General features: G+C 41.8%; 1 protein-coding gene across 3 annotated transcripts in view; it reads left to right on the plus strand.

The window, feature by feature from the left end:
- NKIRAS1 (NFKB inhibitor interacting Ras like 1) overlaps positions 1–18,542 on the plus strand; it is a 56,626-nt gene that overhangs the window by 9,282 nt on the left and 28,802 nt on the right. For all 3 annotated transcript variants that reach the window (XM_023207307.2, XM_023207306.3, XM_023207304.2), the window contains exons 2-3: positions 6,545–6,655; positions 17,121–17,362. In XM_023207307.2, coding sequence (XP_023063075.1) covers positions 6,562–6,655; positions 17,121–17,362 — 336 coding nt within the window. In that variant the 5' untranslated portion in view covers positions 6,545–6,561. The remainder of the gene's footprint in view (positions 1–6,544; positions 6,656–17,120; positions 17,363–18,542) is intronic.

Below are 18,542 nucleotides of genomic sequence, written 5' to 3' on the forward strand. Positions count from 1 at the left end.
TATTTATTTATTTATTTATTTATTTATTTATTTATTTATTTATTTATGAATTATTATACTTTAAGTTCTAGGGTACATGTGCATAACGTGCAGGTTTGTTACATATGTATACTTGTGCCATGTTGGTGTGCTGCACCCATCAACTCGTCAGGACCCATCAATTCATCATTTATATCAGGTATAACTCCCAATGCAATCCCTCCCCCCTCCCCACTCCCCATGATAGGCCCCGACGTGTGATGTTCCCCTTCCCGAGTCCAAGTGATCTCATTGTTCAGTTCCCACCTATGAGTGAGAACATGCGGTGTTTGGTTTTCTCTTCTTGTGATAGTTTGCTAAGAATGATGGTTTCCAGCTGCATCCATGTCCCTACAAATGATGCAAACTCATCCTTTTTTATGGCTGCATAATATTCCATGGTGTATATGTGCCACATTTTCTTAATCCAGTCTGCCACAGATGGACATTTGGGTTGATTCCAAGTCTTTGCTATTGTGAATAGTGCCGCAATAAACATACGTGTGCATGTGTCTTTATAGCAGCATGATTTATAATCCTTTGGGTATATACCCAGTAGTGGGATGGCTGGGTCATATGGTACATCGAGTTCTAGATCCTTGAGGAATCGCCATACTGTTTTCCATAATGGTTGAACTAGTTTACAATCCCACCAGCAGTGTAAAAGTGTTCCTATTTCTCCACATCCTCTCCAGCACCTGTTGTTTCCTGACTTTTTAATGATTGCCATTCTAACTGGTGTGAGATGGTATCTCATTGTGGTTTTGATTTGCATTTCTCTGATGGCGAGTGATGATGAGCATTTTTTCATGTGTCTGTTGGCTGTATGAATGTCTTCTTTTGAGAAATGTCTGTTCATAGCCTTTGCCCACTTTTTGATGGGGTTGTTTGTTTTTTTCTTGTATATTTGTTTGAGTTCTTTGTAGATTCTGGAAATTAGCCCTTTGTCAGATGAGTAGATTGCAAAAATTTTCTCCCATTCTGTAGGTTGCCTGTTCACTCTGATGGTAGTTTCTTTTGCTGTGCAGAAGCACTTTAGTTTAATCATATCCCATTTGTCAATTTTGGCTTTTGCTGCCATTGCTTTTGGTGTTTTAGACATGAAGTCCTTGCCCATGCCTATGTCCTGAATGGTACTACCTAGGTTTTCTTCTAGGGTTTTTATGGTATTAGGTCTAACATTTAAGTCTCTAATCCATCTTGAATTAATCTTCGTATAAGGAGTAAGGAAAGGATCCAGTTTCAGCTTTCTACTTATGGCTAGCCAATTTTCCCAGCACCATTTATTAAATAGGGAGTCCTTTCCCCATTTCTTGTTTCTCTCAGGTTTGTCAAAGATCAGATGGCTGTAGATGTGTGGTATTATTTCTGAGGACTCTGTTCTGTTCCATTGGTCTATATCTCTGTTTTGGTACCAGTACCATGCTGTTTTGGTTACTGTAGCCTTGTAGTATAGTTTGAAGTCAGGTAGCGTGATGCCTCCAGCTTTGTTCTTTTGACTTAGGATTGTCTTGGCAATGTGGGCTCTTTTTTGGTTCCATATGAACTTTAAAGCCGTTTTTTCCAGTTCTGTGAAGAAAGTCATTGGTAGCTTGATGGGGATGGCATTGAATCTATAAATAACCTTGGGCAGTATGGCCATTTTCACGATAGTGATTCTTCCTATCCATGAGCATGGTATGTTCTTCCATTTGTTTGTGTCCTCTTTGATTTCACTGAGCAGTGGTTTGTAGTTCTCCTTGAAGAGGTCCTTTACATCACTTGTAAGTTGGATTCCTAGGTGTTTTATTCTCTTTGAAGCAGTTGTGAATGGAAGTTCATTCATGATTTGGCTCTCTGTCTGTTACTGGTGTATAAGAATGCTTGTGATTTTTGCACATTGATTTTGTATCCTGAGACTTTGCTGAAGTTGCTTATCAGCATAAGGAGATTTTGGACTGAGACAATGGGGTTTTCTAAATATACAATCATGTCATCTACAAACAGGGACAATTTGTCTTCTTCTTTTCCTAACTGGATACCCTTTATTTCTTTCTCCTGCCTGATTGCCCTAGCCAGAACTTCCAACACTGTGTTGAATAGGAGTGGTGAGAGAGGGCATCCCTGTCTTGTGCCAGTTTTCAAAGGGAATTTTTCCGGTTTTTGCCCATTCAGTATGATATTGGCTGTGGGTTTTTCATAAATAGCTCTTATTATTTTGAGGTACGTTCCATCAATACCGAATTTATTGAGCGTTTTTAGCATGAAGGGCTGTTGAATTTTGTCAAAAGCCTTTTCTGCATCTATTGAGATAATCATGTGGTTCTTGTCTTTGGTTCTGTTGATATGCTGGATTACGTTGATTGATTTGCGAATGTTGAACCAGCCTTGCATCCCAGGGATGAAGCCCACTTTTCATGGTGGATAAGCTTTTTGATGTGCTGCTGAATCCGGTTTGCCAGTATTTTATTGAGGATTTTTGCATCGATGTTCATCAGGGAGATTGGTCTAAAATTCTCTTTTTTTGTTGTGTCTGTGCCAGGCTTTGGTATCAGGATGATGTTGGCCTCATAAAATGAGTTAGGGAGGATTCCCTCTTTTTCTATTGATTGGAATAGTTTCAGAAGGAATGGTACCAGCTCCTCCTAGTACCTCTGGTAGAATTCAGCTGTGAATCCATCTGGTCCTGGGCTTTTTTTGGTGGGTAGGCTATTAATTGTTGCCTCAATTTCAGAGCCTGCTATTGGTCTATTCAGGGATTCAACTTCTTCCTGGTTTAGTCTTGGAAGAGTGTAAGTGTCCAGGAAATTATCCATTTCTTCTAGATTTTCTAGTTGATTTGCGTAGAGGTGTTTATAGTATTCTCTGATGGTAGTTTGTATTTCTGTGGGGTCCGTGGTGATATCCCCTTTATCATTTTTTATTGCGTCTATTTGATTCCTCTCTCTTTTCTTCTTTATTAGTCTTGCTAGCGGTCTGTCAATTTTGTTGATGTTTTCAAAAAACCAACTCCTGGATTCATTGATTTTTTGGAGGGTTTTTTGTGTCTCTATCTCCTTCAGTTCTGCTCTGATCTTAGTTATTTCTTGCCTTCTGCTAGCTTTTGAATGTGTTTGCTCTTGCCTCTCTAGTTCTTTTAATTGTGATGTTAGAGTGTCAATTTTAGATCTTTCCTGCTTTCTCTTGTGGGCATTTAGTGCTATAAATTTCCCTCTACACACTGCTTTAAATGTGTCCCAGAGATTCTGGTATGTTGTATCTTTGTTCTCATTGGTTTCAAAGAACATCTTTATTTCTGCCTTCATTTTGTTTTGTACCCAGTAGTCATTCAGGAGCAGGTTGTTCAGTTTCCATGTAGTTGAGCGGTTTTGATTGAGTTTCTTAGTCCTGAGTTCTAGTTTGATTGCGCTGTGGTCTGAGAGACAGTTTGTTATAATTTATGTTCTTTTACCTTTGCTAAGGAGTGCTTTACTTCCAATTATGTGGTCAATTTTGGAATAAGTGCGATGTGGTGCTGAGAAGAATGTATATTCTGTTGATTTGAGGTGGAGAGTTCTATAGATGTCTCTTAGGTCCGCTTTGTGCAGAGATGCGTTCAATTCCTGCATATCCTTGTTAACTTTCTGTCTCGTTGATCTGTCTGATGTTGACAGTGGAGTGTTGAAGTCTCCCATCATTATTGTATGGGAGTCTAAGTCTCTTTGTAAGTCTCTAAGGACTTGCTTTATGAATCTGAGTGCTCTTGTATTGGGTGCATATATATTTAGGATAGTTAGCTCTTCCTTTTGAACTTATCCCTTTACCATTATGTAATGGCCTTCTTTGTCTCTTTTGATCTTTGATGGTTTAAAGTCTACTTTATCAGAGACTAGGATTGCAACCCCTGCTTTTTTTTTGTTCTCCATTTGCTTGGTAGATCTTCCTCCATCCCTTTATTTTGAGCCTATGTATGTCTCTGCATGTGAGATGTGTCTCCTGAATACAGCAGACTGATGGGTCTTGACTCTTTATCCAGTTTGCCAGTCTGTGTCTTTTAATTGGAGCATTTAGTCCATTAACATTTAAGGTTAATATTGTTATGTGTGAACTTGATCCTGCCATTATGATATTAACTGGTTTTTTTGCTCGTTAGTTGATGCAGTTTCTTCCTAGCCTCGATGGTCTTTACATTTTGGCATGTTTTTGCAATGGCTGGTACCGGTTGTTCCTTTCCATGTTTAGGGCTTCCTTCAGGGTCTCTTTTAAGGCAGGCCTGGTGGTGACAAAATCTCTAAGCATTTGCTTATCTGTAAAGGATTTTATTTCTCCTTCACTTATGAAACTTAGTTTGGCTGGATATGAAATTCTGGGTTTAAAATTCTTTTCTTTAAGAATGTTGAATATTGGCCCCCACTCTCTTCTGGCTTGTAGAGTTTCTGCCGAGAGGTCTGCTGTCAGTCTGATGGGCTTCCCTTTGTGGGTAACCCGACCTTTCTCTCTGGCTGCCCTTAAGATTTTTTCCTTCATTTCAACTTTGGTGAATCTGGCAATTATGTGTCTTGGAGTTGCTGTTCTCGAGGAGTATCTTTGTGGTGTTCTCTGTATTTCCTGAATTTGAATGTTGGCCTGCCCTACTAGGTTGGGGAAGTTCTCCTGGATGATATCCTGAAGAGTGTTTTCCAACTTGGTTCCATTTTCCCCCTCACTTTCAGGCACCCCAATCAGACATAGATTTGGTCTTTTTACATAATCCCATACTTCTTGCAGGCTTTGTTCATTTCTTTTTCTTCTTTTTTCTTTTGGTTTCTCTTCTCGCTTCATTTCATTCATTTGATCCTCCATCGCTGATACTCTTTCTTCCAGTTGATCGAGTCGGTTACTGAAGCTTGTGGATTTGTCACGTATTTCTCGTGTCATGGTTTTCATCTCTGTCATTTCATTTAGGACCTTCTCTGCATTAATTATTCTAGCTATCAATTCTTCCACTCTTTTTTCAAGCTTTTTAGTTTCTTTGCGCTGGGTATGTAATTCCTCCTTTAGCTCTGAGAAGTTTGATGGACTGAAGCCTTCTTCTCTCATTTCGTCAAAGTCATTCTCTGACCAGCTTTGATCTGTTGCTGGCGATGAGCTGCGCTCCTTTGCAGGGGGAGATGTGCTCTTATTTTTTGAATTTCCAGCTTTTCTGCCCTGCTTCTTCCCCGTTTTTGTGGTTTTATCTGCCTCTGGTCTTTGATGATGGTGACGTACTGATGGGGTTTTGGTATAGGTGTTCTTCCTGTTTGATAGTTTTCCTTCTAATAGTCAGGACCCTCAGCTGTAGGTCTGTTGGAGATTGCTTGAGGTCCACTCCAGACCCTGTTTGCCTGGGTATCAGCAGCAGAGGTTGCAGAAGATAGAATATTGCTGAACAGCAAGTGTACCTGTCTGATTCTTACTTTGGAAGCTTCCTCTCAGGGGTGTACTCCACCCTGTGAGGTGTGGGGTGTCAGACTGCCCCTAGTGGGGGATGTCTCCCAGTTAGGCTACTCAGGGGTCAGGGACCCACTTGAGCAGGCAGTCTGTCCGTTCTCAGATCTCAACCTCCGTGTTGGGAGATCCACTGCTCTCTTCAAAGCTGTCAGACAGAGTCGTTCGGGTCTGCACAGGCTTCTGCTGCTTCCCCTGTTGTTTTTTAGCTGTGCCCTGTCCCCAGAGGTGGAGTCTACAGAGACAGGCAGGTTTCCTTGAGCTGCTGTGAGCTCCACCCAGTTCGAGCTTCCCAGCGGCTTTGTTTACCTACTTAAGCCTCAGCAATGGTGGGCGCCCCTCCCCCAGCCTGGCTGCTGCCTTGTGGTTAGATCGCAGACTGCTGTGCTAGCAATGAGGGAGGCTCCATGGCCGTGGGACCCTCCTGGCCAGGTGTGGGTATAATCTCCTGGTGTGCCCGTTTGCTTCAAGTGCAGTACTGGGGTGGGAATTACCCGATTTTCCAGGTGTTGTGTGTCTCAGTTCACCTGGCTAGGAAAAGGGATTCCCTTCCCCCTTGCACTTCCCAGGTGAGGCAATGCCTCGCCCTGCTTCAGCTCTCCCTGGTCGGGCTGCAGCAGCTGACCAGCACCAATTGTCCGGCACTCCCCAGTGAGATGACCCCAGTACCTCAGTTGAAAATGCAGAAATCACCGGTCTTCTGTGTAGCTCGCGCCGGGAGTTGGAGACTGGAGCTGTTCCTATTCAGCCATCTTGCTCCACTTCTGGTCCCAAACTCTTGACCTCAGGTGATCCACCCGCCTCAGCCTCCCAAAGTGGTAGGATTACAGGCGTGAGCCACTGTGCCCGGCCTGAGGTCTTATATTTATCTACATTGTCTCTGTCAGATGTATAAGAAACTGATAATGCTTATTGCTCTAAGGGAGCAAACGGGAGACTGGGGAATGGGGTTTGGAAGGCTATACCTTATTCTGTATCTCCTTTACTGTATTTGAAAATTTCCCCTGTGCATGTGTTACATATTAAATTGAAATACTGAAATAAAAAGAAATGGTTAGTTTCAACAGTATACAATTTAAAAGACCTTCTGTTCTCTCCACAGTAATATCCTGAGAGAAGATGGGAAAGGGCTGCAAGGTTGTGGTTTGTGGATTGTTATCTGTGGGGAAAACTGCAATTTTGGAGCAGCTCCTTTACGGAAATCATACTATTGGTAAGATTGTTTTTCTCTAGTTTGTCTGTAGGTTCTGGGAGCTGTCAGGGGTGTTCTGTTGGTCATGCTAAATAAACTAAAGATGGTTGATGGTACATAAAGGGGAGGTATAATCCAGAGGGACCAAAAGAGATTAAGAGGGAGGAAAAGAGGAGGGAAAAAAGTCTTGATGTTATTGAAATTCAAGAGTGCCTGCTGTAAGTTATCACAGGTAAGGAAAGAAATGGCCAATATAGACAGATCAATATGGATATATTTTGTATATATGTGATTTCCTGTGTATTTACATAATGAATGGTGGTCTACAACTCATAGAAACACTGATTTAAGAAAACATGATTTTCTACTGGGCGTGGTGGCTCAGGCCTGTAGTCCCAGCACTTTGGGAGGCTGAGGCAGGTGGATCACCTGAGGTCAGGAGTTCAAGACCAGCCTGGCCAATATGGTGAAACTCATCTCTACTAAAAATACAACATTAGCCAGACATAGTAGCAGATGCCTATAATCCTGCTACTTGGGGGGCTGAGGCAGGAGAATCTCTTGAACCTGGGAGGCCAAGGTTGCAGTGAGCCAAGATGGTGTTACTGCACTCCAGCCTGGGCTACAGAGCGAGACTGTCTCAAAAAAAAAAAAAGGCCGAGCTCAATGGCTTACGCCTGTAATCCAAGCACTTTGGGAGGCTGAGGCAGGCGGATCATGAGGTCAAGAGATCAAGACCATCCTGGCCAACATGGTGAAACCCTGTCTCTACTAAAAATACAAAAATTAGCTGAGTGTAGTGGTGCACGCCTGTAGTCCCAGTTACTTAGGAGGCTGAGATAGGAGAATCACTTAACATGAGAGGCAGAGGTTGCAGTGAGCCGAGATCACACCACTGCACTCCAGCCTGGCGACAGAGCGAGACTCCATCTCAAAGAAAAAAAAAAAAAAAACATGAGTTCCCAGAGCTGCTGTATATAAATTTTTAAAAATGGAAGAAACAGCCGTTTGGTGAGTATGCCTTAATTTTGTTAATTGGGCTACCTCATTCATTTATTCATTTTTTTTTTTTTTTTTTGAGACGGAGTCTGGCTCTGTCTCCTGGGCTGGAGTGCAGTGGCCGGATCTCAGCTCACTGCAAGCTCCGCCTCCCAGGTTTACGCCATTCTCCTGCCTCAGCCTCCGGAGTAGCTGGGACTACAGGCGCCCGCCACCTCGCCCGGCTAGTTTTTTGTATTTTTTAGTAGAGACGGGGTTTCACCGGGTTAGCCAGGATGGTCTCGATCTCCTGACCTCGTGATCCGCCCGTCTCGGCCTCCCAAAGTGCTGGGATTACAGGCTTGAGCCACCGCGCCCGGCCCTCATTTATTCATTTATTGAGTCAAATAATTATTTAGTAGTATTTGCTATATGATACGTGTAATCAGGCCTTGGGTTATGGAGGTGAAGATATCATTTCTGGAGGTCATGGCTTAGTAAGGAAGATAGATATTACAGGTTACAGGGAAGTGATGTTTGTGTTAGATAAGTAAATAGAGATCATCAAAGCATTTATTTCTGGCAAGTAACTTAAGCACATTTCTGTTTTTCTGAGATGGAGTCTCACTCTGTCTCCCAGGCTTGAGTGCAGTGGTACAATCTCGGCTCGCTGCAACTTCTGCCTCCCGGGTTCAACCAATTCTCCTGTCTCAGCCTCCCGAGTAGCTGGGACTACAGGTGTGTGCCACCACGTCTGGCTAATTTTTGTATTCTTTTTTTTTCTTTTAGTAGAGACGGGGTTTCACCATGTTGGCCAGGCTGGTCTCGAACTCCTGGCCTCAAGTGATCCGCCCATCTTGGCCTCCCAAAGTGCTGGGATTACAGGCGTGAGCCACCGCACCTGGCCCACCACACCTGGTCCACATTTCTATTTTTCATTAATCATTTCGAAGTGCTCTGCTTCTCTTCTATTTTTCTAAAATAATGTTTAACAATTGTGGTTAAATTCATATGTAGTGTTTATTATAATACCTATGTCAGTAGTTCTCAAATTTTTTGGTTTTAGACTCCGTTTGTCCTGTGAAAACTTACTGAGGAGCCCAAACAGCTTTTGTTTATGTGGGCTATATCTTCCAACACTTACTGTATTAGAAATTAAAACTGGCCAGGCATGATGGCTCACAGTTTGGTAATCTCAGGACTTTGGGAGGCCAAGGTGGGAAGATTTCTTGGTCTCAGGAGTTTGAGACTAGCCTGAGACCTCATCTCCACTAAAAACAAAACAGAAAAAAGAAAAAAAAGAAAGAAATTAGCCAGGTGGTCATGGTGGCATGCGCCTGTGGTCCCAGTTACTTGAGATGCTGGGGTGGGAGAATCACATGGGAGGTTGAGGCTGCAGTGAGCCTTGATCACACCACTACATTCCAGTTTAGGAGACCCTGTCTCAAAAAAGGAAAATGAAGACATTTGTAAACTACTTAATTTTTCTAAATGACACTAATAAACTCATTATATTCTAGAATAACTTTATGAAAAATTTTATTGATTTACTTTTTAGAAAATCTTTTCTGATGTCCAACTTAATAGAATGCAATTATCATATCTATTAATACTTGTCTTTGTAATTAATCTGTTGTGATGAAGTGTTTTAGTTGAAATATATGAAGAAAATCCAGCCGCACACAGATGTGTAGTTGGAAAAGGTAGGAGGAATACTTTAATATCCTTTTCAGGTAATTATGAATATTTTTCTTTGGTATTTCACTAAAACTCAACGAGTGATGGTTACTTAAAGGTTATTGCAGTGTAGAATCTGAAATGATATTTGTGAACCTTTTTACTCTACTAAATTGAAATCTCATTGATTGGTCCTGTATTTTAAATGGATCTTTTACCCAAGCAGAGTTTTCTAGCACCATGAATTGGTCATTTGGGAAATTTTGGTTCACCGAGATAAGCAAATCTTCCATATCACTTTTGTTAATATCACTACCAATTTCATCAGTATTGGGAATCTATCAAGTTCATGATGATGGATACAATTCTGATTTTTGCCTGAAAGCTCAGATTTTATTGACAACAAATACTGTTACCATAGCTACTTTCCTTGAAATGCTAGGCTTCCTTTATTAATTTTTGAGAAAATGTTCGTCAAATATCATAAATACATAGTTTTTCTGTCATTTCTTATTTTTGAAAGTGACAGCTAGTTCAGCTTGCAATTCAAAACACGCAAGAGATTTTCCTTGAGACAGTTACTGTAATTGTATGCAGAAATGCTTTGTGCATAGTTCCCATTTAATCCCATAGAATATTGAAAAGATACATACTTAATACTTGAGATTTAATAAAATTAGTGATTTTTTTTCTTTTTTTCTTTTTTTCCTTTTTGTGGAGAACGGGGTCTTGCTATATTACCCAGGCAGGTCTTGAACTCCTGGGCTCAAGCTATCCTCCCGCCTCTGCCTCCCTAAGAGCTGGGATTACAGGCGTGAGCCACTGCGCCCGGCAAAATTAGTGATTTTTATTGCTTCATTAAGGACATTCTTAAGTAAAACTGGCTTTTTTATTTTTTAACCACAAGTGCAAGATGGTGAAGAGAGAATCTAATGGTGACTATACATTTAGTGCCACTGACTTGATTTGCACTAAGGTACCAGCAGTTTTACCCACCATTGCTTTTCTACATCAGTACAAATGTCAACACAGTGGAAAATGCAAATGTCTTAGTATTATTATGAATATAGTTTTGCCCATGTGGATCCCCTGAAAGGAGACCTCATGAGATCTGCAGAGCACAGTTGGAGAGCTGCTGGCATATATAAATACAGTATAAATACAATACAATTGAGCCTTCAACAGTGCGGGGTTTACGGGTGCCAATACCGCCCCCCACCCCAGTCAGTTGAAAACCTGCATATAATTTTTGACTCCCCAGAAACTTAACTACTAATAGCTTACTGTTGACCAGAAGCCTTAAACCTGATAACATAAACAGTTGATTGCCATGTTTTATATGTTGTATTATATACTGTACTCTTAACAATAAAGTAAGCTAGAGATAAGAAAATGTTATTAAAGTCATAAGGAAGAAGCTGAGCATGGTGGCTCACGCCTGTGATCCCAGCACTTTGGGAGGCTGAGGCAGGCAGATCACTTGAAGTCAGGAGTTCAAGACCAGCATGGCCAACATGGCAAAACCCCGTCTCTACTAAAAATATAAAAATTAGGCGGGCGTGGTGGCCTGTGCTTGTAATCTCAGCTACCCGGGAGGCTGAGTCATGAGAATCTCTTGAACCTGGGAGGCAGAGTTTATCATGAGCCGAGATCACGCCACTGCACTCCAGCCTGGGCAACAGAGCGAGACTCTCAATAAAAACAAAAAACAAAAAACCTGCTTTAAAAAATAAAGGTTGTTTTGAAATGTATAAGAGATTACCATTATTTAAATTTGAAAAGAAGAATGTAAGTGAAAAATAGCCACTGCAAAGGATGTAAGACCCTCTCTTTGATGATAATGCCTATAAAATAAAATCAGTGTCTCCCAGGCTGGAGTATAGTGGTGCAATCTTGGCTCACTGCAACCTCCACCTCCTGGGTTCAAGCGATTCTCCATCTCAAAAAAAAAAAAAAAAAAATCGTAAGGAAGAGAAAATATATTTACTATTTAGTAACTGGAAGTGGTGCATCGTAAAGGTCTTCATCCTCATTGTTTTTATGTGGAGTAGACTGAGGAGAAGGAGGAGGGTTTGGTCTTGCTGTGGGGTGGCAGAGGAGAAAGAAAATCCTCATGTGAGACATGTGAAGTTCAAACCTGTGTTGTTTAAGGCTCAGCTGTATTCTCAGTTGAGCAGTTTAGTATACTGTGATTCTTTTTTTGTTGTTGTTGTTTTCATGGAAGCTAATATTTACTTTATTTGTCATTTCTTTAGTTTTGTTTATACCTTTTGCTAGTTCTTTCCACGTAGTCCAGATGTTTCTCAGTTCTCCATGAGGTCAGCTCCATCAGATAATCTGATTTTTCTTGGCTGTGTCCTTCCAGGAGCTCTGTGTTATTTTATCTACTGTGCCACCATCATCATGGAACTTCTCCTTTGTTTCTCCCTGTGATTTTTTTTTTTTTTTTTTGAGACAGAGTCTCACTCTGTCACCCAGGCTGGAGTGCAGTGGCACGATCTCGGCTCACTGCAACCTCTGCCTCCTAGTTTCAAGTAATTCTCCTGCCTCAGCCTCCCAAGTAGCTGGGATTACAGGCATGCACCACCACGCCCGGCTAATTTTTTTATTTTTAGTAGAGACAGGGTGTCACCATGTTGCGCAGGCTGGTGTCAAACTCCTGGCCTCAAGCAATCTGCCCGCCTCGGCCTCCCAAAATATTGGAATTACAGGCGTGAGCCATTGCACCCGGCCTCTCCCTGGTTTTGACTTCCTGTTTCCTAGATCTCTTGTCATCTTCTTTTGGCTTATACCTTTTTTTTTTTTTTGGAACACATTTTCCAGTACTTTTCTGAGGTTGAAAAGGTTGTACAGTAGAAGAAAACGTTCAGTGATGGCGGCCTTCAACATGCCCTCTGCCTGGCACCCTGTGACGCTGGGGCTTCCAAATTGAGATATTTACTAATTGTGCTTGTGGTTTCCTTTACTTCATATCTGTGTTAGGTTCTGTTTCTTTCTGTTTCTATGATTACATGTTAATTGTTATGGAGGGTCTCCTCAGATAGTTTTCTGAGGAAATATACGTGATACATTTTTTGAGGCTTTGTATGTTTCAAACTGTCTGTATTTTACACTAACATTTGTATTGTAAGTTTGATGGGTATAGAACTCTAGGTCAAAAATAATATCCTTTCAGAATTTTGAAAGCATTGCGTATATGATTTAATCAATAATTATAAGACAAACCTTCACAAACTCTCCACATGGATCAAGAAGTACAACACTGAGGACAGGCCAGTGGCTCTCTGTGTTCCTCTGTCCAGTTGCAACTCATTCCTTCCCTTGACTTTTGGTTAATCATTCTTTTTATTTTTAATTGCCACATATGTGTGTATCACTAAATGGTATAGTTTATTTTTGCCCTATGGATTTTATATGAATTAATCCATGTCTGGCTTCTTTTATTCAACATTGTATTTGTAAGACACATCAGGCCAGGCACGGTGGCTCACCACTGGAATCCCAACACTTTGGGAGGCCAAGGCGGGAAGATCACTTGATCCCAAGAGTTTGAGATCAGCCTGGGCAACATTGGGAGACCCCATCTCTATTTAGAAAAAAAAATAAAAGATTCATCCATTTTTGCCGTAGCTGTGGTGCTTTACTTTTCATTGATGTAACATTTTATTGCATGAAACTACCTCTCTCCTGTCTTGATGAACATTTGGGTTATTTCCAGTTTGGAGCTATTGGAAATAATGCTACTCTGGAACATTATTGTACATGTATCCTGGCTATTATGTGATAAATTCTGGTATATATATCTAGGAATGAAACTGCTGATTCATAGAAGGTGTGTCTCTTTAACTTTACCAGCTTCTCTTGTCTTCTTGCTTCTAGTGCTACTTTTGAGAATCTGGGAGCCATTACGATTCTTGATGCTTTGTCAGTGGAAGCTTTTCTAGGCTCTCTTCTTTGTTCCCAGTCGCTGTAGTTTGAAGGATAGTATCTCCTCCAAAATTCATGTTGAAACTTAATCTCCAATGCAACAGTATTAAGCAGTGTGGCCTATAAGAGATGATTAAGTCATGAGGGCTCCACCCTTCACCTTCATGAGGACTAATCCCTCATGAAAGATTAGCATCCTTACAAAAGGGTTGAGGTTGAAGGGAGTGCTCTCTTGGCCTCCTGTCTCTCCCACCATGTGAGGACACAACATTTGACCCCTCCCAAGGATGCAGCAACAAGGCTTCATCTTGCAGTGGAGACTGGGCTGTAACAAGACACCAAACCTATTGGCACCTTGATCTTGGACTTCCCAGCCGCGAGAACTGTGAGAGATAAATTTTCTGTTTATGAATTACCCAGTCTGTGGTATTTTCTTATAGAAGCACAAATGGACTAAGACGCCAGTGTTCTGAAATTTCAGTGATGCGTCATAGAATTGATCTTTTCTTTTTCTTTCTTTTTTTTTTTTAATGGAATCTCACTCTGTTGCCCAGGTTGGAGTACAGTGGCATGATCTCAGCTCACTGCAGCCTCCACCTCCTGAGTTCAGGCAATTCTCTCACCTCAGCCTCCCAAGTGGCTGTGATTACAGGCACGCGCCACCATGCCTGGCTAATTTTTGTATTTTTAGTAGAGACAGGGTTTCACCATGTTAGCCAGGCTGGTCTCAAACTCCTGACCTCAGGTGATCTGCCCGCCTCGGCCTCCCAAAGTGCTGGGATTACAGGTGTGAGCCCCCATGCCTGGCCAGTCTGTTTTCATTTACTGTAGTGGACAGTTAGAGGGTCCCTTCTAGATGGAAATGCATATTCTTCAGTTTTGAATTATTTTGTTGTTGCTTTCTTTCCTCTGTGTTCTCTGTTCTTTTTTTCTGGAACTTTCTTTTTGGATGCTGGACCTTCTGGACTAGTCTTTGAATTTTCTTATTTCTCCTTTCCTGTTTATCATCTCTCAATATTTTTGTACCACTTTTTGGAAGATATCCTCATGTTTATTTTCCAGCCCTTCTATTGAGTTTTTGTTTTTTAGTATCCTGTTCTTATTTCATGGATGTACTATCTTATTTTTTTGATAGATTAGGTAGTTTTTTGTTTGTTTTGTTTTTCTTTTCTTTGTATACTTGATTTCCTCTGTAGTGGTGTCTTCTTGTTAGTCTCTATTTTCTTCAGGTGTCTACTAAACCTTGGTTATCTGTTCATAATTAAAAATGGACACCTAGGCCCAGTGCATTGGCTCATGCCTGTAATCCTAGCACTTTGGGAGGCAGAGGCAGGCAGATAGCTTGAGCTCAGGAGTTCGAGACCAGCCTGGGCAACATGGTGAAACCCCATCTGTACAAAAAAATACAAGAATTAGTGGGGCTTGGTGGTGTGCACCTATTGTCCCAGCCACTTGAAGGACTGAGGTGGGAGGATCGCTTGAGCCCAGGAGATCGAGGCTGCAATGAGCTGAGATTGTCCCAATGAGCTCCAGTCTAGATGACAAAGTGAGACCCTGTCTCAAAAATAAATAAATAAATAAGTAAGACTTAAAAAGCCAATTGGGGCCGGGCGTGGTGGCTCAAGCCTGTAATCCCAGCACTTTGGGAGGCCTAGATGGGCAGATCATGAGGTCAGGAGATCGACACCATCCTGGCTAACACGGTGAAACACCCCATCTCTACTAAAAAATACAAAAAAACTAGCTACTCGGGAGGCTGAGGCAGGAGAATGGCGTAAACCCGGGAGGCAGAGCTTGCAGTGAGCCGAGATCCAGCCACTGCATTCCAGCCTGGGCGACAGAGCGAGACTCCATCTCAAAAAAAAAACCATTGGAAGCTCTAAGCATATGGATAGGGTTCATGACTTTGAGCTTCACTAAAGTGATCTGGCAGGGGCATTTGTTGGGGAAGCCTAGATGTCAGTATATTTAGGAGTTTCTCCTTTTCCATTGGCCAGATTCTCCAGATTCCTCTGGATAGGGATAAAGTCCTGGCTGCCAGTGTTTTGGGAGCAGAAAGGGAGAGCTGGAGGACTTCAACATTCAGTATGTGTGTGTGCAGGCATGTCACTTAATTGCCCTGTTTTCATGGTGGAACTCATTCCCTTTATTCCGCAGGCCAGACAGCCTCTGTTTTACACTCCCCGGAGATTGCACCCTTAAGCCTTCCCCTGGCGTGTGAGATGGGTTGTTGCCCAGCAGCATGGAGTGGGAGAGGAGATCTAGAGAACTAGTGGAAGACTCTGGACTTCATTTGATCTGTAGAGTACTAAAATATCCAAAGGTCTAAGCTTTAGACCCCCTTTTGGAGAGGCAGGTAGGGGTGGGCTAACAGGACTGGCTTTTGGTAGATAAAACGTCACATGACAAAACACTTGGTAGTTTTTGCTTTTAAATTAATTTGTAATCAAAGCCCAGTATGTTTGTGTCTTAGTAGATAACCTTTAATTTCCTTAGGGCTTAATTTATGACAGGATGACACAGACATCTATATACATAATCAAATTTATGAATAATTTTACCTTTCTAAACACTGAATACATTCTTTATGAGTTATGTTGATGAAAGTAATTTTTGGTTTCTCATGATCCAATCTATATATTACCATGTGATTATTCGTTTTAATCTAATACTTATGGAGATTTTATGTAATCTAATACTTACAGACATTTCATGTAAGGCATCTGGAACAAATCATTCTACAGTATATAGGTTGTTTAGGAAAACTGTAACTGGAGTTTAAAAAAAAACTATAACATAGTATGACTTGGGGGGGTATAGGATGTTACCCATGTGATTTTTACCTCTGGATGTATCTCACATTTATTTATTTTTATTTTTTTAAATTATTTTTTAAGATGGAGTCTCGCTCTGTCGCCCCAGGCTGGAGTGCAGTGGCATGATCTCGGTTCACTGCAACCTCTGCCTCCTGGGTTCACGCAATTCTCTCTGCCTCAACCTCCTGAGTAGCTGGGATTACAGGCGCCCACCACCACGCCCAGTGAATTTTTGTATTTTTAGTAGAGACGGGGTTTGGTCATGTTGAACAGACTGGTCTTGAACTCCTGACCTCAGGTGATCTGCCCACCTAGGCCTCCCAAAGTGCTGGGATTATAGGTGTGAGCCACCGCACCTGGCCTCATATTTAAATACGGAGGTGGTTACTGGGACTATACCTTACCTGTCTTATCACATGTCTCTCTACTACTCTTATTAAAATTCAGAGTGCTAATCTTCTCCCTTTAATTCCTTTATCAATAAGGGCTTATTGAATATTTGCTGTGTACACAGAATGGTTCCTTTCACTCAATAAACTTAGAGACTAGTTGAAGAGATAAAACTTGCACAAATGAAACAAAGTGGTAAAATGCATTTTTAAAAGATCATAAACAAGAAGGGGATTTTTATTTTTATGCAGAAGAAGTATTTTTTAAAAGAATTTTGTTTATGCCAGGTGCAGTACCTCACACCTGTAATCCCAGCACTTTTAGAGGCCAAAGTGGGTAGATTGCTTGAGCCCAGGAGTTCGAGACCAGCCTGGGCCACATGGTGAAAGCCTGTCTCTACAAAAAGTAGCTGGGCATGATGGCACCTGTAGTCCCAGCTGGGAGGGACTACTTGGGAGGCTGAGGTGGGAGGATCCCTTGAGCCCAGGAGGCGGAGGTTGCAGTGAGCTGAGATCGAGCCACTGCACTTCAGCCTGGGCAACAGAATAGGACCCTGTTTCAAAAAAAAGTAAAATAGAAATGTGATTATTATATGTGGTAAATAGGAAACCTAGAAAGCCAATTTCTAAAGGACAAGAAAATACTGAGCAGTTGACACTGGCTTAGCCAAAAAGAGTAATTTCTTTTCTTAATCCCAGGAATGGAAGATTGCGAAACAATGGAAGATGTGTACATGGCTTCAGTGGAAACAGACCGAGGAGTAAAAGAACAGTTACATCTTTATGACACCAGAGGTCTACAGGAAGGCATGGAGCTGCCAAAGCATTATTTTTCATTTGCTGATGGCTTTGTTCTTGTGTACAGTGTGAATAACCTTGAATCCTTTCAAAGAGTGGAGCTTCTGAAGAAAGAAATTGATAAGTTCAAAGACAAAAAAGAGGCAAGTGGATAAAAATGCCAAATGTGAATTATAATACCATTTAAATTATAACACAGACTTTTGGGTAGTTTATTTTCAGATCATTACAATGTATTCTTAGAATCTGTAAAACCTTAACCCTTTACAGTTTTTTTCTTTCTTTTTTTTTTTTTTTTGAGACAGAGTCTCACTCTGTCGCCCAGGCTGGAGTGCAGTGGCTGGATCTCAGCTCACTGCAAGCTCCACCTCCCAGGTTCACGCCATTCTCCTGCCTCAGCCTCCTGAGTAGCTGGGACTACAGGTGCCCACCACCTCACCTGGCTAGTTTTTTTGTATTTTTTAGTAGAGACGGGGTTTCACCATGTTCGCCAGGATGGTCTCGATCTCCTGACCTCGTGATCCGCCTGTCTCAGCCTCCCAAAGTGCTGGGATTACAGGCCTGAGCCACCGCGCCTGGCCTGTTCTTTTCTTTTCTTTTTTTTTTTTTTTTTTTTGTTTTTTGAGATGGAGTCTCACTCTGTCTCCCAGGCAGGAGTGCAAAGTGCAATGGTACGATTTCGGCTCTCTGCAACCTCCGCCTCCCAAGTACAAGCAATTCTCCTGCTTCATCCTTCCCAGTAGCTGGGATTATAGGTGTGTGCCACTATGCCTGGTTAATTTTTATATTTTTAGTAGAGACAGGGTATCACCATGTTGACCAGGCTGGTCTTGAACTCCTAAGCTCAAGTGCTCTGCTGGCCTTGGCCTTCCAAAGTGCTGGGAGTACAGGTGTGAGCCACCATGCCCGGCCTAGAATTTTTTTCTTAACCCAAGAAATACAGGACTGATGGAATTTAGTCAGGACCAGAATTTGACTTTCTGCCTTTTGCTTGTTACTATGTACAAGTTGAATTTTAATGACTTCTTATCTCAAGTACTACATAATTCATTTTATGTTCTTTGGTATTGCTATTTCCTTGGGTTTTTAAAATTTGTTTGTTTGTTTGTTTGTTTTTGAGACAGAGTCTCTCTCTTTCACCCAGGCTGGAGTGCAATGGCACGATCTTGGCTCACTGCAACCCCTGCCTCCCAGGTTCAAACAATTCTCCTGCCTCAGCCTCCCGAGTAGCTGGGACTACTGGCATGTGCTACCATGCCCACTAACTTTTTGTATTTTTAGTAGAAACAGGGTTTAACCGTGTTAGCCAGGATGGTCTCAGTC

Source organism: Piliocolobus tephrosceles, chromosome 2 (genome assembly GCF_002776525.5).
Source record: "Piliocolobus tephrosceles isolate RC106 chromosome 2, ASM277652v3, whole genome shotgun sequence".
In the NCBI taxonomy this organism is placed as follows: domain Eukaryota; kingdom Metazoa; phylum Chordata; class Mammalia; order Primates; family Cercopithecidae; genus Piliocolobus; species Piliocolobus tephrosceles.